The sequence below is a fragment of the Aotus nancymaae genome, unplaced genomic scaffold (assembly GCF_030222135.1).
Source record: "Aotus nancymaae isolate 86718 unplaced genomic scaffold, 86718_ANA_hifiasm-v0.15.2.pri h1tg000001l, whole genome shotgun sequence".
In the NCBI taxonomy this organism is placed as follows: domain Eukaryota; kingdom Metazoa; phylum Chordata; class Mammalia; order Primates; family Aotidae; genus Aotus; species Aotus nancymaae.
Window position 1 is genome coordinate 8,815,338 of NW_026988412.1, and position 23,297 is coordinate 8,838,634.

A 23,297-nucleotide genomic window follows, 5' to 3' on the forward strand; every position below is an offset into this window, starting at 1 on the left:
TTTTGCATTTTGGTACCACTTTACTTCACTGACCTACATAAGAATTTCGTAAAAAGATATTCACCCAAAATCACAGTTGACAGAGCTAAAAAACAACCCTGGGCTAAGTCTGTGGCTGAGCCTAAATGCCCTCTTCTGCTTTCTTCTTCATGCTTAGGAGATGTCCAAATCACAGAGAACTGAAAAACAAGCCCCACTCCCAAGTCCCCCACGCTTTTATACCCTAAGATGAAAATGTTTAAGAAAAAACTCAGAAATTGTGACATTAAGTAGAGTACAGGCATTTTAATTATATGCAAACAAAGAAAGACTCATGACTACATCAAAAGAATTATATTAATAACACAAAATCAAAGCATATTTCCAGTTAAATATAGAAAAACTTGTGGGCCCATCAGGACTATAAAACCTGCATTCCCCTCAGATTTCTTGACATATCACACTTGACTACAGAAATTTGCACAGGAAGAGGAAATTCAAAGTTGAAATAGAAGTAGAGAAAATAACCCACAGATTTTTTTTTCTGGGTCTTTTGATGACTTGAAGCTTGAATAATATGCAGCAAGGATGCACATTAAGGGAAAACATTCCATTAAAAATATTCCCATAAACTACCTTCTCCTGTTATATACACACATACTTCTTTAAAATTGGGGGAGAAGTAAATTGATCATTTAGAAGGCAAATTTTTCAACTGAAATCACTTTTGAGATTTTTCTAAATGACAAATTAGAGACATCATCCAAACATCTATGCGTCCAAAAACTCTTCTTTCCCCCAGCAGCTTTACCTCCAAAAGGCATCAAATATTAAAGGTGACAAAAATACTAGAATACTCCTTGATAATACAGCCCCTTCAGATACACTATTAACACTCCAATTGGCCAGAGAGAAAAATAAGTAGAAAACATCATAACTAAAAGGAAGACCTATGACCCACCTATTTTATATAAGGGAAATCAAAGAGCTGAGAAGAATTACTACTCAGAAATAACTACCAATAAATGATCTTTTATATGCATCCCCCAAGGAGATTCTCTAGGTTGGAAAAAGGTTGGAAAAACAATTCTCTGGTTTTGATTTACCCATTTGAGCTCAACATTTCCCCGCTCTAGCTCGTACGAAGACCAGGCCAGCAGGAAACAAGATTTGAGTTGAAAATCCTCTTGCATCTGCCACCTCCAATCCCTAAGCCCTCGCTCTTCTGTAAGCTAACAAATTCTTAAAACGTCAGTCAGAAGTTAAAGACATGCATTTTTTTAATCACTTTTGCTCTTTTCGTTATTTTTCGTGTTTTCTTTCTATTTGCAGTTTTAACTAATTTATTACTCGCAGAAGAAGTCAATATCCTGGAAAAAAACAGAAACAAAAAAAGATTCAACTGACTAGGCTACGCTACAAAACAGATGTAGACTCTGTATTTAAAATCATATCTCATCAGCGAAGTTTGGATTTAAAGTCAGTAAAGGTTGACCCCCGAAGAATATGAAATAATTACCACTTCAAGTCAAAACCTACTTACAATGAAGGTCCTCCAATAAACCTTTAATTTATGGTTATCTGACAGATTTCAGCTTAATACTAAGAAGTGATGACAAGTGAGTCCCATTTGTGTAGGATGGGCAGTGTTTGAAGCATAGCAATTAGCTTCAGGAGAATCACTTCAAAACAAGCACCTTGCAAAGTAGCTCAGAAAGCATCTTTTATTTCTGTCCTGAGTTTACAGCACCCCAGGGCATTCGAAAGAATATAATTTTATGTCATACATAAAGAGAATCTATTTACCACAAAAATAAGGCACTCAAAGATCGTTCGAGAGTATTTTGATTTCATCAAAAACATTGCTGATTTTGTTCTGAGCCTATCTTTAGTGAAAACCATCAGTAAGAGTCAGTTAATGCTGACTTTGGTTTCTTTCTTTGTTACATAGACTGCTTTGCAAGATAACTTGCATCTAAAACAAAAGAGGTACTGTGTTGTATACTTGAAATTTGCTAAGAGGGTAGATCTTAATGTTTTCACTCACACACACAAAGGTTAACTGTGAGGCCATGTATATGTTAACTAGCTTGATTGTGATGATCATTTCACAATGTGTATCAAAACATAATGTATGCATTGAATACATGCAATTTTTGTTAATTATAACCCAATAAAGCCGAAAAAATAAAGAAAACAGATGAGACCATAAAATAAACTGAAATAAAACAAAGGGGGGTGGTGTAGAGAAAGTTTACTTGTCTTTCAATGTTGACAGTAGTTATAAATGGTCCCCCAAATCTCACTGTCTCAGAAAAGTCACCATTCAAAGTTGGGGGCTTTGTTCTATACATCTTGTAAGTTGCATGATGCATTTTTAACACCAGCCTATATTGCTCCAATATCCGAGTCCTTGTCTAGTCACCTTTGAGATGCTTACCGTGGTGGGAACTTCCTTGGTAGCTTCCTGGTACACACGCTGCTCCTTGACCAAGTTGCTGGGGAAATAACCCACGATTCCCATCTCGTCCTGGCCTTCACCATAAACCTAAGTGTCCAGAACAGTAGCAATCAGAAGAAAGCTGATGCTGAGTGTCTTGTGAGAAACCCGCAGGCATACTCTTTGCTGATGGTGAGAATCAGAGCTGCCAATACCTCCCTTTCACTCTGGAGTCCAGGGGGCTCAGAGGCAAATCCAAAGTTTACTCGGAGCACTAAGTCAACCCGCAGGAATTGTGCATCTATTCTTTAGTAGCCCGGTCTTATTTCACTACTTTAGCATGACTTTTTTCTACGCAGTCTTGTGAGTTGCCTGAACTCTTTTTTCAAGCCATAAATAAATATATAGACAGTACATTTTTTTAAAGTCCTGTAGACACTTATTTTAAATGATGCAAATTTCTCAGTTTTCAAAAATTCAAATGAACAGATTTAAATGGATTTAAATTTAAGCCTTCATTAATTTAAAACTCATCTTTGGGGCTTCAGATGAGGACAGAAAATCAAACCTGTTTCATCCCTCCCCAGGGACCACCCCTGTATATTTTAACTGAAGAACACTGATTCTTTAGAATTAATGAGGGTGCAAAGTTTTCTAAAAGATTATTGATACTTTGACTCAACACACATGTCTTCTACTTGGCAAATCTTCTCAGACATTTTTGGATAACATTCAAACTCTTTGGGATATTTAAGCCCCCATGTATTTGACTCTTTTTTTTTTTTGCCAAAATATCACATTAACCTACATTTAATTTTCTTATGAAATTTATCTTTCTTTCTTTAAAATGCAGTGATGCAAATACCCCCGAATTTGTGCATTTCCATCTACAATTGCTATATGGTTCTTAACAACTAGTATTAAGCATTAAAATAGGCTGAAGATAGGTAATCAAGGAAAAGTTAAGAGCTGTATGTGTCAATAGGCGTTTATTATAAACGATCTCATCTTACACTGCCAGCCCAAAATTCTCCAGCTTCATTTTCTTTTACCAGCTTTGAATACACATAGATCTGCTGCCCTTTTTTAACATTAATGAATCTACAGTCCGGGGCATTATAATCTTCTTGAGCTCTAGCCAGAGAAATAGTATCTGGAAGAAAAAAAAAATTTGAATGATTACCCTTTATAACAGTAAAAGGCAAAGTATATTAGAAAAACTAGGAAATCAGAGTGACAGATAATTCCCAGTTTATAGCTAGTGTCTATCCAAGAAGAAGAAGATAGCCAAGATATTAAAGCTGCAACAAAATCTCAGCCAAGTGAATTCTCCCCAGTAAGACACCAAACACACAGACCAGGAGAAACAAAGCTGATGACGTACGCATTAGAGAAGATTCACTTCAAAGTACAACTCGATTCTATGCTATTAGTGGATATATTTTCAATTATGTAATAGAAAGATAATGAAAAGCATAAAAAAACTCCTTACAGACACATTCATCATCTGCACAGAGCTTCTTGGAAGCTAGTCGGTCCATAAATACTCCATGCACAGCATATACAGCCACAAGACCCGGGAGGAAAAGTAACAGTATTCTTGCCATCTTCCTTTTTTTCTGTTTTAACTTGGACTCTGGAAGCGGGGACTGACTTCAGTGGTTCCTGCCTTTTATGTGAAAGCCAGATCTCTGGGTAAATACCTCTGCCAATTAGAAGGGCGTACCACCCCTCTGTTTTCCTAACAGGCTGCTGGGCTTCAGGGGCTACTTAGCATCTGGTTTTCCAAACAGAGTCAAACTCTGTGTCTTTTGTACACACAGATAATATCCAAAATGGTCCATTCTTGTTAAAGTCTCTTTAGCAGTGGTTTATTGTATCAATCAGCAGGGCATTGTTAGAGGACTACGAGAATTTCAAACCATTTTTAGTTTTAATTCACCCTTAATTTTCTTTCAGCTTATAAGCAAAGACATACTAACTGCAGGAATCTGTTGAAAATGTAAGATCTATAGCACAAATAATTTTGATTTAAACAAATTCAACTAATAAATATAGATTTATATAATAGATAAATAAAGAATTCTTATGTTTACAAATCTTTAATGGTAGAATTCTTAGAAGGCATGTCTGTCCCAGGCCAGAGATGAATTCTAACATACTAGTTGATGCCACATTTAGACCCTACCAGTGGGGTTAAGAGATAGGTGGGTTAGGAAAAATAGGGCAATAATCTTTCCCCTACCTCCCCTCTCTAATACTTTTGCGATTCAGTCTCAAAGCTCAAGGGTCAAAGGTCATAGAGAAGAGAGTGAAGTTACAAGTTTATGTTAGCTGCTGGCCATGTTTCCCATGGCGAGAGGGTCACTTCTAAAGGCACCAAAGTGGAACTGCCAGTACCTAGCTCCATCTATTCAGCAAACATTTACTGAGCACTTACTGTGCTATGTATTGTTCTGGGTACTAAAGATATAGCAGTAAATTAAAAAAAGATTTTGGCCCCAAGGGTTGCTTTCTATTAGAAAAGATAGACAGTAAGCTACTGCTTTTTACAGGGTGTTTAGGCTGGCATCTCTCCCATAAGGTGACCCTTCCCCTGTTCCTATCCATTGCTTCTAGAATAGAGATCCCTGTCAGGATGCCCTCTTCACCTTGGTGGATGACATGACTTCAGAGCAATGCCTTCCCCCACAACCCCAAACTGGTAACCTCATAAAATGAAGGACAAGAATTTAACTTACCGAATAATTTTGTGCAAATCAATTTTCCAGGAATAAATTGGTAAAGCAAAATATAATCAAAAGGTTTTTTGTTTTGGGTGTATGTATGTGTGTGATAGTTGTAGTGCTTTGTTTAAATACATCTGTGGTGTGTATGTAAAAGAGTTTTGGTGTGGGTATGGGTGTGGGTATGTGTGGCTGTGTGTGTCTGTGTGTGGCTGTGTGTGGGGCTGTTTGTGTGTGTGTGTGGCTGTATGTGTGGCTGTTTGTGTGTGTGTGGCTGTGTGTGTGTGTGTGGCTGTGTAACTGTCAGGGGAGGATCTTTTATATAGCTGGCCCTGATTGGAAAGTTTGTTTTATTCAAAACCTTCATTATAGACAAGAAAACTGAGACACAGCAAAGGCCACAGGGGTCTTGCTTTTTGTTTTTTGCCTTTTTTTTTTAAAGACAGAATCTTGCTCTGTCACCCAGGATGGAGTGTGCACTGGCATTATCTTGGCTCACTGCACCCTCTGCCTCCAGGGTTCAAGCAATTCTCCTGCCTCAGCCTCCTGAGTAGCTGGGACTTCAGGTGTGCACCACCATGCCCAGCTAATTTTTGTATTTCAGTAGGGATGGGGTTATCGCCATGTTGGCCAGGCTGGTCTCAAACTCCTGACCTCAATTGATCTGCCCTCCTTGGCCTCCCAAAATGCTGGGAGTACAGACATGAGCCACCGTGCCTGGCCTGGAGTGGTCTTTTTGAACCATCCTATCTAAGGGTTACCCAGGGAGATCATGATTCAGTGCTATTTCAATTTATCACTGTCAACTTAGAACTGACAAATTAGAATAAATCCTTTATTTCCTGTTTCACATCAAGGAAAGATTGAATTTGAAATTATTTTTGAAAGCAGAATGCCTTTGCATTTTTTCCCCTGTAATTAAATCTAAAAGCCTAAATTTCTGAGAAAACTAAAGCATTGATTAAATCTTCTTAATCCTGATGGGGCAGCTGTCTTATGGACTGTTCCAGTCTCAAACCAGCCCTCAGCATAGGAGAGTTAAAAGACAATTGTCATTTAAGAGGCACTTGAAGAAATGGAGACTGCAAAAACCCCATTGGGAAGCATACACAGAACCCCCAAAGCAGAGTGAAATGATTAAAATCAAAAAACAAAATGTGACATTCAAACTATCACAACTTAGCAAATCAGGCTAATGCTAACATGAAGCCATTATTGGGCATTTGAAGATGAAGAAATAAAGTAATGAGATACCAAGCCTTCTGAATGTGGCCTGGGAAAGCTTGTGATGTTCTAGCATTCTAAAGTGGACAGAGACAGGACAGAGGCTAGAGGCTTCTTGGTAAAACTGCATGCAAATAGGAATTTGAACTTGCAATAATTCAGCAAGTAGCTGTGTCTAGCATTTATGGCGAAGACACTGGGGTCACTGGGGGTTCAGTAAGAGTTCTGTCCCCAGTTTGCATACCTCATTCCTCTAGACTTTCAGATGTATTCTCCAAACATTTAATCCCTAAATAACATTTTTCTCCTGCTAGAGTTCCTAAATTAGATTCTCTGTCTGGAGTTCATAAATTGAGGCTGTGGCTCCTCTAGGATCTAAGTTTGGACTCGGTCAAGTTCAGGCAGCCTCCTTGCTGTGGCCTACAAGCTCCTGTAGGATCAGGCCCCTGTAGCTCTGGGATTTCACCTCTTGCTCTCTCCTTCACTCACGCCGTTCCTCCCATACCAGTTCTGTCTTTTGAAAACACTAAACTCATTTCTGCTTCAAGCGCACCGAACTTATTGCCTAGTATGCTTTTCCCAGATGCTAGCATTCAGGTCCCTGGCCAAGATGCCTCCACAGACAGAATAATTTAAAAGAGCCACTTCAAACCTTCCTCCATCCCGTCCCTGTATCTGTGGCTGCCATACACTGTCTTAAAGCACATATCACAGCTGACGTGCCTACTTTATTTACTTGGTGATGGTTTGTCTTCCAGCACTACAATGAAACCTCCAGGAGGCAGGGATCTTTTCATCTTGTTCCTCACTCTGTTATTAGCGCCTGGAAAGAAACTTGGTATGCATTAAATAGGCATTCACTGAATGAATGCATGATTGCTCTGAAATTGTATGCTTAGGCAAAGTCCCTGGCTTTAAAAAGAGATTGACAACACCTGCAAGTCATTGAATAAATAATTAGGGTAGAAACTCTGGGGTCTTGCCACTTGTCACCAAAACATGGTTCCCAGACCAGTAACTCTGACATCACTTTATAGAAATGAAGTTTCTCAGACCTCACCCCGCAGGACACAATCTAAATCTACATTTTAACGAGATACTCAAGTGACTTGTATGCACATTAACGTTTGAGAAGTACTGTTCCCAGGCAAGTAAAATACCGTAATTTTAGCTAAGGCCTCACATTCTTCATTAGGTCTTGGCTGGATACATTTTCAAGGGGAAAAACAATGCCTGTTAAATACTCAAACAGACGATACTATAAGGCTTAAAGTTTAAAATGGAGTTTTGAGTCTTTTGCGGCTAAAGCAGAAGACCAGCAGGACTTGTTTTCTGGTCACAACCCTGCTGGCCAGAACAAGATCTGGTCCAGGCAGGATAAAGTGAAGAAACCGGCAGAGACAAGGAGATGTCAAGAAAAGCGATCCTCACCTGTCCTCGTCTTTCATTAGCATAAGCCACTCCTACAATGCCATGACAGTCACAAACGCCATGGCAACAACCTGGAAGATATTGCTCCTTTCCATGGCAATGACCCAGAAGTTACCACCCCTTTGCTAGAAAGTTCTAAATAATCTATCCTTCAATTTGCATTAAGCCTTCTCTTAATTTGCATGTAACTGAAAGTGGGTTTAACTGCGTATAAATGCAGTTGCCAAGAGACAATACTTCGCGAACTCTGGGCAGACTATCTATGAATTAGCCCTGCTTGGCAAGGGGCAGTACTATTTATCAAAAGACTGCTGTTTAACACCACCAGCTCCCTCTTGAATTGTTTTCTTTTCTTTTTTTTTTTTTTAGACAGTCTTGCTCTGTGGCCAGGCGCCAGGCTGGAGTGCAGTGGTGTGATCTCGGCTCACTGCAACCTCCTCCTCCCGGTTTCAAGCAATTCTCCTGCCTCAGCCTCCCGAGTAGCTGGGACTACAGGCACACACCACCACGCCGAGCTAATTTTTGTATTTTTAGTAGAGACGGGGTTTCACCATGTCGGCCAGGATGGTCTCAGTCTCTTGACTTCATGATCCGCCCACCTCAGCCCCACAAAGTGCTGGGATTACAGGCGTGAGCCACCACGCCCAGCCTCACTCTTGAATTCTTTCCTGGGTGAAGCCAAGAACCCTCCTGGGTTAAGCCTCAAGTTTGAAGTTTGCCTGCTCTGCATCACAACCATTTCCAGACTTACACTATTCTCTATTTATCAATATACTACTTTCGAAGAACACTGTTTGAGCCAATCATCTATTATATCCTACTTCACAGAAGTAGAAATCTGCTTTGTTAGTTCTTAACCTTGGGTGGCAGTGGAATCACCTCAGGGATTATAAAAATATTGAAGACTGGGTTTCATTCCTGGAGATGGATTTAATTGATCTGGGGTGTAAATTGAGCATAGGTATTTGAAAATGTCTCCCAGATGATTCTAATATGCAGCCAAAGTTGAGAACCACATATTAAATAACATCTACTCCCTTCAATCATTCCTCAAAACTCACACTCCCAAAGATGGGTGACATAGGGAAGGTCAAAAGATCCTAGTTTGATCAAAGCTTCTTTAAAGCATTGCTATCTCCTTTTTCTCTTCCCCTGCTCCCTATTGAAGCCTTACTTTATAGAGTTTGATTGCACAGAAAAGATATGAGAAAGTAATATAATGTAATGAAGTTAATAGGAATGGTGAAGAGAGTTATACACAGGGGAAGGGGGAAGGCCAGGATGAACTCAGTGCTGTTAGCCTGCAACCAGAGACATTCTCATACAGTCATAGTTTTTAACGTAACTGTGTAGATAGATCCAAAGGTAGACAATCTCTATATAAAATTCACATCATGAAAGACAAGGACAAGCTGAGGAATCAGCAGGAAGCTAAAGAAACATGACAACTACGTGCAACACAATCCCAAACTGGATTCTTGAGCCATTATTGAAACATAAGCAAAACTTGGATGATAATATGGGATTTCCTGTTTTGTTTTGAGACAGGGTCTCATTCTGTTGCCCAGGCTGGAGTATAGTGGCACCATCAGATAATTATAACCTCAACCTCCTGGGCTCAAGCAATCCTCCTGCCTTAGCCTCCCCAGTAGTCGGGACTACAGGCACACACCACCACATCCAGCTTATTTTTTACTTTCTGTATAGACAGGATCTCACTGTTGCCCTAGCTGGTGTTAAGTGATCCTCCTGCCTCAGCCTCCCAAAGTGCTGGGATTACAGGCATCAGCCATTGCACCCAGTCACATTTCCTGGTTTTGATGGTCATATTGTGGTTATGTGGGAGGGTGGTCTTGCACTTAAGAAACACACACTGACGTATTATGGAACAACGGAGAATCAGGTCAATGTAACCATAACCTCCAGTAACACAGAAGCCTAGAAACATTAATAATCAGTAATCTGATTATAATTCAAAATCTAAAGAAAATGGGCTTTGGAAATATTTGAACATTGGTGTTTAAAAATTACAAAGAAGTAGCAAGCTTTTAGCACTGGCAACTCTTTACTAATCAACCTATTTGTCTTAAAGAAAAAAAAAAGACTATAGATCATAAAATTTTTCCCCTGGAGGTCTTTCAATAAAAAGGCTGGGTATTAACCTTAGGAACAGTTGTGCCTCATGAAAGGACATTAAATGCCAAGTCTGAAGACAGTATTCTCTGATTTCTCAGTAAACAGTAAGCACAGCCTTTATTTAATACTGAATGAAAAAGACTTGTGGAATCCCTACTACCAGCAAAATATGTTCATTTCTTTAAAGGATACAAAGATCATATTTAGACACTGCCTGGGTCTCATTTTCTTCTAATACCCAGAACAATCACTGCTACCATTAATACAAGTCACCTACTAGCTTCTGTGATCTAATTCTACTTAACTTTTATTAAAATAGTTCAATGATGTTATATCATTAGCTCCTCCAAAATAACACTAGAAAAGCATCCTTTTACACAGTTTTACAAACCTTAAGATGTGTTTTAGACTAGAATAGTCATTTGATGATAGGGCAGTGGGTCAATAAAGAAACCATTATATACACAGAATACAAATAAAAGTTTATTATACAAAATTAAGGCCTTCATATTTCATAGTTCACCAAGGCTAAAGAAACACTAGTTTACGTCCTTCTCAAAAATTTCACTTTCACTCCCCCTAATCTCTAACTATTAAAATGACCCAACTAAATGTTATCAAAACAAACACATAATACCAAGTCCGTTAAAGACGACTATCCCAAATGTTATTTCTTGGCATAGGTGATCTTCATAGCATGGGATGGTGTGATCTTAAATCCCTGTAAAGCATCCCTGGCAGCTCCAGCCTGCCCATCATTTTCAAATTCAACAAAAGCAATGTCATGCCTCCCTGGTACCAGACGTACTTCCTTGAAGCCAGGGAACCTATGAAGAAGAAAAACAATTCTTGTATACATGCAAGTACATAAATGTTTGCTCTGTGTTAAAATGTATTAAGGAACTTACTAATACTGGTCAAAGAAAAATAATCAAACCCTAACCAAGAATAATGAGTAGATGGAAGAGCCTAAAATATAATTAATACCATGGAAGAACTGCAGGAATAAAGTAAACTAATTCTATTTTTATATTATATCAAAGCTTTGTTACATCAATTCAGAATTAAGAATTCAAAACATTAGAGGAAATCCAATTTGCTTTTTATTTGCTAAATCAGCAAACTGGCTCCAATTCATGATTCATCCCAGATCAAATCAATGAACCTGTAAGGAATTACTGCTGGGTGATAAATGGATTCAACCCATGGAAGTGCTACCTGTCTTGTCAGGAAGCTCTCAGAAACAGACTTATTTATGAAAAAACTTACTGATTAAACAGCATGGATAACATCATCTCATTAGTCTCTTCTGGTAAGTTATTAAGGAATAAAATATAGTTTGGAGGGTAATCAGGGACCTATTAAAAAGTAAAAAGGCAAAGTTAGCTTGTAAGTTTAAACAGCATTGTAAGCTAGGCATGTGAAATCTTACTATATCAAACAAAAACAATGACACTGGAGAAATAAAAACCTTACAGTAACTAAGTAAGGCAGACATTCAAGTCAAGACATTAAAAGTTTGGAAAATTACAGATCTCTTTTATGTTTAACAGTATGTGAAACAATTATGTTTTAAGCATCTGGAGGTGAGTCGTAAACAGAGAATTTTGTCACCTGGATAACATAATCAAAGATATTAACAAAACTTGAGAAGGCCAGCAATGTCACCCTTCTGTAGCGGGTTACCATACTCAGTATCACTCAGACGCTCATTTCCTCTGTACTATTACTACTTCCCAGCATATATATTTAAAAAAAATTGGAACTAGAAAGATTCCACTGAGAACCACTCCTTAGGGACTTCGTCTACTTATTTTTGGCAAGTAAATGAGATATCCACAACATGTAGTTTACATACAAACAAGCAGTAATACTCCCCTAGTTTATTAGACATTAGTCATTTGATATCCCACCCAGAGGTTACAGGAAAACAGAAAAATGGTCTTGTATATAAGAAAAGAGCTCTGTCTTTAGGCTAGTTTCATTTAAGATAAAAGAGCAAGTGTAAAAAACAATTAGCGAACAACTCAAGGCCATCTGAAAAAACAAGTATGAAACCATCAGCACACTACTGAGGCTTTCTCTTTGAGGTATTTCATGGGGAGATTTAATATGGAGTTTCTAAAACATTTGTACAAGAAGGCTTTAAAAAAAAGGCTGAAATATATTTGTGTTCAGGAAGTGAGAGCAAAGATAACTGTAAAACTATGTGCCTGAATAATGTGTGCCTCCAGAAAATACTGTAGTGTTTCAACCAATTGGAATGAAGAGAGCCCCTGACCCTGCCAGTTACCATCATCCACGCAATTGTGTTTGTAAAGCTTTAGGTACAGCAGAGAAAACAAAAAATGTTTGCTCCCAGCCCTCGCAGGGTTTAAAGTCTGTCATTTTGATTCTGTCACTGATTCATTATGGAAAGCAAGAAATAAAGTCAGGTGTTGTTTTCTCCCTCTGAAAAAGAATTAAAATGTTCTTCAGGGGAGAGTTTCTACATTACAGTGGCACACAATTTAACACACTGTGTCTTGGAGATGAAAACATTTTGTTTTTAGAGACATGCAAGTTGTTTTATACTACTGTTATCATTTTTATAATCTTATTTTAAGGTAAGTGAGACATGGAAAAAAAATTACCTGAGGATTTGGTGTTGAATTTCCCTGGGTATTGGCTGAATTTGGAGTTCCCTAAGCAAAAGAAATAGGGAGAGTTTAAATATCCAATCCCTCCAAAAAGGCAGCAGGTATTTATAATTTCTGCGTAAAAATAACATTAATTCCAACAGATATCCTTCTTACTCCATTTAATTTTACTTTAAGAATTTATATATTAACACTGACTCAAACATTCATGTTTTTAATTTGTTGGTTATTTAAGGCTAGCCCTAAACTTTAAACAGTATATTATAAAATTTAACCTCTTAGCTTTAAAATTATGGAGAAATACAAAAAAGAAAACCAAGGTCTAGTCTTACTTTTAAAACATAACTGGACATAAATCAACTATATTTAGTAAAATTGACTTTTAATCACTTTCAATCCAGAAGTAATTACTTTTTGGTTGATTTCACTTTTTTTTTGAGAGGGAGTCTTGCCCTTGCCACCCAGGCTGGAGTGCAATGATACAAGCTCGCCTCACTGCAACCTCCACCTCTCACTGCAACCTCCACCTCCTGGGTTTAAGTGATTCTCCTGCCTCAGCCTCCAGAGTAGCTGGGATTACAGGTATCTGCCACCACGTCCAGCTAATTTTTTGTATTTTTAGTAGATACAGGGTTTCACCACGTTGGCCAGGCTGGTCTCAAACTCCAGACCTCAAGTAATCTACCCACCTCAGCCTCCCAAAGTGCTGGGATTACAGGCATGAGTCACCATGCCTGGCAGTTAATTTCACTTTTATCTAGTATTTCAAATTATATTTTGTATTACTGAATTGTTCAAAGAAAGACACTTTGAGTGAAATACTCATGATTAAAGATAATAACTATAGTATTATTCATAGGCAGCAAAACTTGAGAAATAAACCAAAAGTTATTAATATATTTTAGGGAATGGAATTAAATGCCATGCAAATTTAAACTGCTAAATATAAATCTGCATATGTTAAGTTGATATTTTGTTTCGTAACATTGAATTTTGGAAGTCAACCATTCCAGCTTCTTAAAACCATCTTTTAAACACACATTTGTGCACATATACAGACAAGCCTAAGATTATTGCTAACGTGTAAGACAAGCATCTATCAGGTTTATAACACCAATACAAACAGGAACTTTTGCGGTCTACCTTACCTGGCCAGGCTTTTTGTTGGTGGTTGTTGCAGTCTGTTCCACAGTTTTGGCTTTTTTCTTTTCTTTTTTCTTTTCTTTGTCAGCAAAAGTGCCACGCATTTTAGATATTATATCCGAATCTGTTTTTGCATACTGTATTCGCTGTTTTAATTATTTGAAAATAGGTTACTTCTCATTATACTGAAGGATGTTTAGTCATTAATATTTCAAATTTCATTAAGCAAATACACTACAAGCTAATTTTAAACATATCCCTAAGGAAACCTGACAAAATATACTGAGTGCCAAATGGAAATAAACTGTGGGCTATAATTCATCATTTAGGCAAAGCTAGATTTAACTGTGTTTATGAGATAAAAAACCACTCATTTTCATGTGAGAAAAACAGGACTTTGAAATATATGTACCACGGTTTCTCTCTATTTAATCAAAGAATAGAGAAAACTGCGTTGAAATGTTAAATGGACAAATGAGTGGGCCCCGCCAGCGGGCTTCGGAATCCAGAACTGTACAAATCTCCTCAGTGCCTAAGGATCTGGCTCAAGGCCAGCTATTTTAATCCAGAGGTTTTCAACAAACAACATATAAAACAAACACTCAAGCCTGTAATCCCAGCACTTTGGGAGGCCGAGGCGGGTGGATCACGAGGTCAAGAGATCGAGACCATCCTGGTCAACATGGTGAAACCCCGTCTCTACTAATACAAAAAATTAGCTGGGCACGGTGGCGCGTGCCTGTAATCCCAGCTACTCAGGAGGCTGAGGCAGGAGAATTGCCTGAACCCAGGAGGCGGAGATTGCGGTGAGCCGAGATCGCGCCATTGCGCTCCAGCCTGGGTATCAAGAGCGAAACTCCGTCTCAAAAAAAAAAAAAAAAAAAAAAAAAAAAAAAAAAAAAAAAAACAAACAAAAGCAAAACTGCTCAACCTAACACAGAATTATGGCTCCAGAGCCCAGTGTAGACCAAATGCCCTTTTCTCTCCAATACGCACACCCCACAGTCACAGAGCGAGCACCCAGGGATGCAATTTGGGGCACCCTGGGAAAAAGAAAGGAAATCACTGTTCTAGACTAACCCTGTTTTACAGACAGAAGAATAGGCTCACAGAACACTAGGGCTGATACCATAGGGTCCCCACAGAAAAACTTTTCTGGCAAGAAAACTAGATAGAAAATTTATTTTAAAGCATTTTTAAAAAGAAGATTATTTGGATTTTTTTTTCATTTTTAAAAATTCTAAACATAAATTTTTGCATTTAACTTTTTTGCATAACTTTTTGGATGTACAGCTCTGAGTTTTAACACTTGAAACTGCTGTACAGCAATTCTATCACCTAAGAATCCCCTCATGCTTCCCCTTTGTTGCCCCACCCCTCCTCTTGCAAACAGTCATCTGTTCTCTGTCCCTGCTGACTTTTCCAGAACGTTACACATATAGGACCATAAATGATGTAACCCGGAGGCCGCCTTCATTTGGTATAATGCCTCTGAGATTCATCTATGTCACTGCTTTTAACGGCGAGTAGAATTTCATCGTATTGATGTACCAGTTTGTTTTATATCACCCAATGAAGGATATTTGGGTTGTTCACAATTTTTGACGATTATGAATAAACTTGCTATAAACAGGTGTGTTTAAAAAATATACACAGAGAACAAAAACAACAAAAAATGGATTGGAGAGTTGCCTTCCCCTTACCAGTGACTCTTAACAGAAGCATCAACATGTGTCGTTCAGCTGTGGAATGTGTCATATGGAATGTTACTTCCAATAAAGCACAGCAGATGACTGGGAATCACTTTGAATCCATCACCTTCACATGAAATGACTTTAGCAGTGGAATCAACTTACTAAATTTTAAAATGCTTAAAAAAAAAAAAAAAAAGAATGGAATCCGAGATAGTGTACTGGACCACTTGCAGATTCCTTCCATGCTGGCATCAAGAGGCACCTGTTAGAACTGGGAGGGTTTCAAAAACTTGTCCAGGATAGCATTTCATCAATTATACTTTACATTCCAAATGCCTGGAAAGCAGGCATTTGTAGTAGGCCTGGGCGAACGTGGGATTCTCCACTTGTAACAAGCACAAAGAAGATTGTAATGTTATTGGCATGGAGACCACACTTTGAGTAGCCCTGGCCTAAAGCATTATCACATAGCTAGACTCAGCACCAATGAACTATCTGAATATTTCTAGCACAAGTTAAACTGTTACCTAGGTATGACTGTCTGCAATCTCCAACCTCCATTTCAAGCAAACTGTTCTTCCCTGGAGCTGAATTATTGATTCTCTGATCAAAATGCAACAGTCCTACAAAGCAGTAGCTTTGTAGTAAACTGTACAAATTAACTCATATAAAATAGGTATGCAAAATTTTATTGCCTGTACAAGAAGAATTTGATCTTGATCTAAAGAGAACAAGAAATATTATAAAGTAGTGTGGATTAACAAAGCAGAGAATTAGTCAAAAGCAAGATCAATTCTTCCTTTTCCTTTACTTCAGCTAGAGATGACTATACTGGGAAAACAAAAGGGGAGGAAGCAGGCCTAAAGCCACACCTCAGAATCCCAGGCTCCTTCTGGCTGGTCTGGGCTGCTGTACCACAGTGGCTCTAAGTGTGCCTGATCCCTGCAAGCAACTCTGCTAGTCCTGCCATCATCATCTAACCAAAAAGAGACAGGCTGAAGGCTTACACTAATTTCTGACTCGGTCCTAAGGATTCCCTCACAACTCTCTTGGCTCTTCAACCTTGTACCTGACCTGAACAGACATTGGGTGAACAGATATGTCTGTCCTTATGACCACGACCCAGTCACCTGTGAAAATATCTGATCTCAGCAATAACTCTTAGCTGGCTAATTTAAACCAGTGGTTCTCAACCAGAGGTGATTTGGTCTGCCAGGACACAGCTGGCACTAGGTGGAGATTATTACTGGTGGTTATACTACTGGCATCTAGTGGGTAGAGGCCAGGGATGCTGTTAAACACCCTGTAATAAACAAGACAGCCTCCTGCAACAAAGAATCATTCACCTCAAAATGTCCAAAGTGACAGGGTTGAGAAACCCTGGTCTGGACTAAATACCTAGTAGAGATAAAAGTCCACCCACAACTTACAGAAAGGCCAGATTTACACATATGCCACAGCTTTCATGACAAAACCCTTAGGACCACGGTTCTACTTCACTAGGGCACTTTTGGCATTAACTAAATGCCCTTGAATTGGAAAGAGTAATTTTGTTCTGAGTTCCAAGTTCTAGCAAATTTTGTTCATTTCTGATCTGGTATGTTGGAGTTAAAACAGAAGAGCAACTAAAACCACAATAAGACATAAACAAGACAGCCCAAAGAACTCTATTCCCCCTCTTCTAAGATGCTGGAAATTTGGCTGTATTTGTTACCTTTCTGAAGGGAAAGAATGGACCTCCCAAAATGCTTTAATATAATAATCAATCTAATACACTTTTCCCACTAATTTTTAAAAAATAATTAGTTGGCAAGGTGAGGGTGGTGCCCAACACAGCAAACAATTTCCTTTCCTGTATATGAGCAACAGACTCATGCAAACTTGTCATCTCAACTCAGCAAAATAGCTCTAAACCCTCTATGGGAAGAAACTGTACCTCAGGTTAATGCAATTTTAGAGGTAAACTAAAACCCAGTCCCTATGCTGCTGCCAAGTGAGATCTCAATTATGGTGTTTCTTCATACTACTACGGGCAACTGGCTGGTTTCAGGAAACACCAATTTACTAAAAATTAGATTACTTAGGAACCATCCCAGTTTCCTGGGATAGGCCTTTCTACAAAAATGGTGTCCAGTCAGCTGGGAAGTGATGGGAAAAGGAGAGCGGGATAGAGGATGAGAAGAACTTGCTCTAGAAACAGAAAAAAAAGGTGCTCAGTCCTGAATTAAGCATCGTGGTATATTGAGGGGTCCTCAAACTACTGTCTGTAGCCAATGCTGCCTGTCCTTATCTGTGACTGCTCTTGCTGCTATAAAAATAGAGTTGATTGAGTAGTTGCAACATAGATTATCTGGCTGGCAAAGCCTAACATCTTTACTATCTGGTTCTTTACAGAAAGTTTGCTGACTTGCAGTATAAAAAAAAAAATCAGAATACTAGTTGTTAACATTAGTTGACAACTCCTGACACTGCCATATTACTATAACCTGGATGAACAATTAAACTTTCTGTGCCTGCTTCTTCATCTGTAAAACGAAGGGATTAGATCAGTGGTCTGTACCACACTCTGTGAGCCAAACCCTGCCCACGGCCGGCGTTAGCATGACCTACATGAATTTTTTTTTTTTTTTAGACAATGTTAAAGGGTTGTTAAAAAACATTAAGCACATAAAATAGGTAACAGAAACCATACATGGTCTACAAAGCCTCAAATATTATGTACTTCTTTACAGTTTTTGTTGATGCCTGCATTAGACCAAAGAACAACCAATTTGTTTACATTTCAGAGGTGGTAAAACTGACCACGGGAACAGAGCCAGTTAAGAGTATGAGAATGAAGACCCAGCTCCTCTAAACCCTGGGCCTTGACTCTTTGTCCAACACTCCGAATCCACACCTAAGGTACTGAGTATTCACTCACACATATAGAACCCCCTGCTTCACTCTGTGATCACCCTTATCTGATGCTCTACTATCTCTGACTTCCACTAAGGACCTCCTAATTGAGTTTCTCACTTCCTTTCTGTCCCTCCCCCAAAGTGATCTTCATCTCGCAGCTAGATGTCAATCTCATTATGTCATTCCTGAGTTTAAAACTCTCCATGAATAACCAGTTCATTTCCATTGTTATTCCTTAATCCTATGAGTTGAAATGTATAATTTTTCCTTCTATCATTGTTTCATCTAGACTGTATAGCTTCTGACATATAGTATTTCACTATTAGCATTTTCTGAAACTTCAGACTGAATTTCCTCTTTGACTTATGGCTTTTGTAATGTTTTACAAGTTTATACACAGGTTTCTTTTCAAGTCTTCCAGGTTATTATTAATTTGTAAGTTTCTGAGATAAGAATATTGCCTAGACTGCCATTTTTAAAAACATTCTACATCTCAATGTATTTTGTTTTTGCCCATCAGAACTGTCATGAGTACAATTAAAAGCAGAAAGCAATAGCCACAGTTTCAAGCATATTTGCAAATCTACTCTACCATTAATATCATTAGTTTCTTGTTAAAGTGAAAATAATAGGATTAGTTTACCATTGGTTTACCATAAAATGGAAATCCTTGTAACTGTCTCAAAGCATTCGTGGATGAGCCCAGTTCCTTAAATATGACAAAGGCCTGCCCCCTCATCTTCATGGTCTTTAAAGCCACAATGTCCACCACATGACCAAACTGAGAAAACAGGGCATAGAGGGATCTCTTCAATTCTGTCCAAATTAGAAAAGAAACAAGTCACTGGTGAATAAAACAATGACAAGTCTTCAAATTATACTGTATTGAGTTGCCAACACCATTCACTTATGTATACAGTTATATTAATATTTATAAAAAACATATACTATTCCCATTGGCTACATATAATTTAAAAAGTTATATGAAACCATTATATCTATGAGTAGCAACAGACTGAACACACTGTCAGTTACTACCTCTTTTTGATTTTTACAAGCCTTCAAATCCCTACAGGAAATGGGATAAACCATTATTTCAGGCACTCAGATGACAAGATGAGAGGTTCTGAGGCAGTACAATTTTAAGACAGTAGTAAATAAACACAGTTTAGTTGTGAACAAGTATTTTAAAAAGCACCTACCTTCCTTTTTAATTTTGTCATTCATATTGTTGATATAAATTGTATGATTTGGTCTGATATCCATGTTTGCGTTAAATTCTTCAAAACGAGACAGTAAATAATCTGTTACAAAGAGGAAAGATTAAATTATACTGGACTGTAGCATAAGGACACAACACAAGAATTATTAACTTTTCACTTCTCTTTCAATTCCCAATTGTCAGAAAATGTCAGTTTGGTTATAGTCTTTATTGTATCTCCAGCACCTACTAGCCCTCCCTTTCATACAAAAGGAGAACAGTGTCTCATGATCAAAACTTGGGGCACCAATATCTAGCCAGAGTTTTGTAACAATATTTAATTCAACACATTTATTTTTACACTTACTTTTTCACTTATGACAAGTGATATTCTTTCCACCTGCTCGATGAAATAATTTAAAAATACAGATTTGAAGAAAAATGACAAAGTAGCAAATGTACATCCAGTAAAAATCGTAAGATTAGACATTAATGAAGTTTGCCAACTACTTCACGGGTGCACTTATAAAGTTCTTCCATACCTATCACTTAATTTGTATACAGCGTCACCAAGCTATCTGGATTCCAAGGTTACCTCTATCCGACTTGAAAGAAGGGAGCTCAATGAGTGCAGTGTGGCACGACTGTTAAACTCAGATTCTAGTGCCAGCCAGATGTGAATTCAAATCCTATTTATGCTTCTTACTATCTGTTTGCCTGAGAGCAGTTCCTTAATCTCTCAGGTCCTCACCGGTAAAACAAGAATGGTAACAGAACCTACCCAATAGAACTCAGAAGACTAAATGAGTTCTAGCACGTTCTGCATCAGTGGTAAGCACTTACGAGTAATTATTAACAGCTATTACCAGTTAAGGGACTTGCCTAAGGTCACACAGCTAGTAAGCATTAGGCCCGGAAATTCAGCCCTTGCTTTCTCTACGTTTCTTTCTCATCTACCACACAATTGCATTTTCTACATTGTTTTAACTTGCAAATTGTGAACTTGCTTGAGTTCCTTGTGTGCCCCACAAGTTTATCTCACAAATATTTACAGAGCATCCACTGTATGTGAACAGCACTGGACGATTAACAAGGGAAGAGCCTACAAGCGGGGCTGTGTAACGCTCCTCAAAGCCTTGTGACTCCCTAAATCGAAATCTGGAGAAGGGGCAGGAGTCGCAAAGGAGACGACGAAAGGGAAGTGATTAAGGCAGAGGTCAAACCGAAAGTAGGGGACCAAAGGGGAGGCTCCTTGCAGGGTCTCCTGTGAAGTTTGATCATAGCCTTGATTGCTACAGGGCCACCCTGAATTACCCGCCACTACCAAAAGGGAGCCGCTGGAAGACACCCGAAAGCTCAGTGAACGGCCCACGCCTCGCACAAACTGACGGACATTAATTATCCTTTACTTCGTACGCGCAAGCCTCCCACCTCTCTAGACACAAGCACCTTCGCCCAAATCCCCGGCAAGAAGTCCAAGGGAGCAAACACGCGATGCCCGGCCCCAGCCACTCACGCGCGTCTGTCTCCATCCCTTCTCGCCCCTAAGACAGAACCCCGGGGCAAACGCATCCCCACCTCAGCTTCAAGCTTCGTCCGCTCCCAGCTGCAACAGGGGAGAAATGGGCAGAGGAGTCCGGAGAACCGAAAGAGCAAGGAGGTAGAAGGCGCACGAACCCACCTAAGGCGTCCGCCGTCCCTCGTAAGAACGAAATGCAGGAAACGGAGGTAGGAACCGGAAGTAACGTTGCCAGGCTCCTCAATCAAGCGTCGACAAGTCTAGAAGCCGAGCACGGAGTCGATCGATGCTTCCGGCTCTCTGGCGGCCACGGCTGGGAATCTCTCTGCGCATGCGTATGCCTTACGGGCAGAAGAGTTCGAGAATGGGGAAAGAGAGGGGGGTTGTGGGGACCATGCTGCGAGGGCATAGGGAAGGGAAATGAATAATTTCCCCTACCACGACCTTGCGAAGCTTTACCCTGCACAAGAGTGCCTAACACCTTTCCAAATCCTATGTAATTTTACAGGCACTACCCCTCATGCTGTGGGGCAATTAGTCCTGGTTTCGCCCTTCTTTGGGCTCCGGCTGCCCAGGTTTAACATCACCTTTAGGATAGCCAGTTCCTCCTGCCTCCAAGTCTCCTCTGATTCCTGGGACTCCGCAGGAACTGTCCTCCAACACTCTGCTGATGAGCTTGAATATCAGAGGCTACCAGGGCGGACGGAACTCGGTGTCTGCCCTATTCTCATCTCTCAGATATGGCAACCATGCTCGGGTAGAACCCAATCATCTGTAAGATCATCATCTGCCTCAACTCACTCGAAAAAATAATTCCCTACCACCCTTCCCACTCTTCTCTTCCCAAAAAATGTCTAGATTTCTCTAGGGTAATCTAAGGAGTTAGTGTTTATGCCAAGCTGAATGGGAATTCCAAGAAGTGCATGCATTCGTTCATTCATCCATTCATCAGATGTCTGTAAAGCATCACCTGGAATATGAAATGGTTGTTAAGAGTCAAGGGGACCCTAATCTTGTACCCTCCTCTTAACTATTCTCTCTGACCTTCACTTTCTTCCTCTGTAAAATAGGGATCCTAATAGTGCCTCCTTCTAGTTGTTGTGAGCATTAAATGAGCTAAAATAAATGTAAAGTGATTGGCACATTGCCAGACACAAAATAAATGATCATAAATGTTATTTCTGAATTCTGGCTATAACATGCATATGTTGGTGAGGCAGGTAGCTGTCAGATTGGTTTTATCAGCTTGGAATTTTTATTTTTAAAAAAACACCTAAAGTTGCAAGAACTTGAAAATAATATAAATTTCTTAAGGGTGGGGGTTTTGTCTACTCTGCTTACTCAAGCACCCTTAGTAATTAGAAAAGTGATAATTAACATGTATTGGATAAAAGAATGAAATGGAAAACTAGGCAACAGTAAAACAAATATGAACATGCACATAAGTGTAGACAATGTTAAGGAATCACAGAAAAGTATCATTTTATTATAGAGATCGAAAACTAGAAGAAACAGCTGAGTGCAATAGCTCACACCTGTAATCCCAGCACTTTGGGAGGCTGAGACAGAGGACTGGTTGAGGCCAGGAGTTCAAAATCAGCTTGGGCAACATAGTGAGAGCTCATCTCTAAAATAAATAAATAAATAAATAAATGAGAAGAAATGTCCTATCTCAGTTAAAGAATTATGAGTATATCTTTAGCAAATTAAAAGAGAATATATACTTAACAAACAATTTCTAAATAACAAAGGACAAGCTGTTCTGTACATTAGAATGAGCATCTCAGCAATTAGTTCTGTTTGATGATAGTGAGAATGGGTAAACTACTGTGACTAAACTATAGTCTGACTGTATTATATAAGTGGATCTAGCCAAGAGTTGATAACTGTTAAAAGAGTATAAGATGTGATTATGCAAAGACACTCCAACCTGGGAAGAAAATACCACAGGAAACACAGAGGCCTGAAGACAGACTGCATATTGTGTTCTATTAACAATTAAATTACAGCAATTGTACATTACACCGTGAGAAGGAAATCATCCATTGCCAACTCAGCGGCAATGGTCTGCATGTGCTTTTCCAGGTTCTTCTAAAAAGAGCCAGTGCATTTTCCTGTCCTTGTGCAGTCACTCTGGGCATTCCAATAACCTGTTAATGGTTCTCAGTGGTTTCCTGAATGATTGAGAAGCCAGTAATTGAAAACAGTACAGGAAGGGAATGATAGGGAGAGAGGAGCTTTTCTGGTTTTGTGAGAAACCTTGCATA

General features: G+C 39.0%; 2 protein-coding genes across 3 annotated transcripts; both read right to left on the reverse strand.

Moving 5' to 3' along the window:
• Nucleotides 1–270: 270 nt before the first annotated feature.
• Nucleotides 271–4,564, reverse strand: OTOR (otoraplin). Its single transcript, XM_012474825.2, has 4 exons — nucleotides 3,912–4,564; nucleotides 3,433–3,572; nucleotides 2,420–2,527; nucleotides 271–1,349 (listed from the first exon to the last, which is right to left on the reverse strand). Exons 1-4 carry the CDS (start codon nucleotides 4,024–4,026, stop codon nucleotides 1,326–1,328), a joined length of 387 nt encoding a protein of 128 aa, XP_012330248.1. The 5' UTR covers nucleotides 4,027–4,564; the 3' UTR covers nucleotides 271–1,325.
• A 5,842-nt stretch (nucleotides 4,565–10,406) lies between these two features.
• SNRPB2 (small nuclear ribonucleoprotein polypeptide B2) lies at nucleotides 10,407–21,259 on the reverse strand. 2 transcript variants are annotated; one of them, XM_021673573.2, is made up of 7 exons: nucleotides 21,193–21,259; nucleotides 19,513–19,614; nucleotides 18,954–19,126; nucleotides 13,724–13,864; nucleotides 12,570–12,620; nucleotides 11,206–11,294; nucleotides 10,407–10,763 (listed from the first exon to the last, which is right to left on the reverse strand). In XM_021673573.2, exons 2-7 carry the CDS (start codon nucleotides 19,574–19,576, stop codon nucleotides 10,604–10,606), a joined length of 678 nt encoding a protein of 225 aa, XP_021529248.2. In that variant the 5' UTR covers nucleotides 19,577–19,614; nucleotides 21,193–21,259; the 3' UTR covers nucleotides 10,407–10,603. The 2 variants fall into 2 exon arrangements, with proteins under 2 accessions (XP_021529248.2, XP_064233437.1); XM_064377367.1 differs by having other exon boundaries at nucleotides 21,090–21,226.
• Nucleotides 21,260–23,297: the final 2,038 nt, after the last annotated feature.

Coding starts and splice junctions, on each gene's coding strand:
- OTOR (XM_012474825.2), bottom strand. CDS start 4,026: ATGGCAAGAATACTGTTACTTTTCCTCCCGGGTCTTGTGGCTGTATAT. Junction 3,573..3,911: donor TGCAGATGATGAATGTGTCT/GTAAGGAGTTTT, acceptor TTTTTCTTCCAG/ATACTATTTCTCTGGCTAGA. Junction 2,528..3,432: donor GAGAATTTTGGGCTGGCAGT/GTAAGATGAGAT, acceptor CTGGACACTTAG/GTTTATGGTGAAGGCCAGGA.
- SNRPB2 (XM_021673573.2), bottom strand. CDS start 19,576: ATGGATATCAGACCAAATCATACAATTTATATCAACAATATGAATGAC. Junction 13,865..18,953: donor CATTTTATGGTAAACCAATG/GTAAACTAATCC, acceptor TAATTAAAACAG/CGAATACAGTATGCAAAAAC. Junction 12,621..13,723: donor CCAACAAAAAGCCTGGCCAG/GTAAGGTAGACC, acceptor TCTTTTGCTTAG/GGAACTCCAAATTCAGCCAA.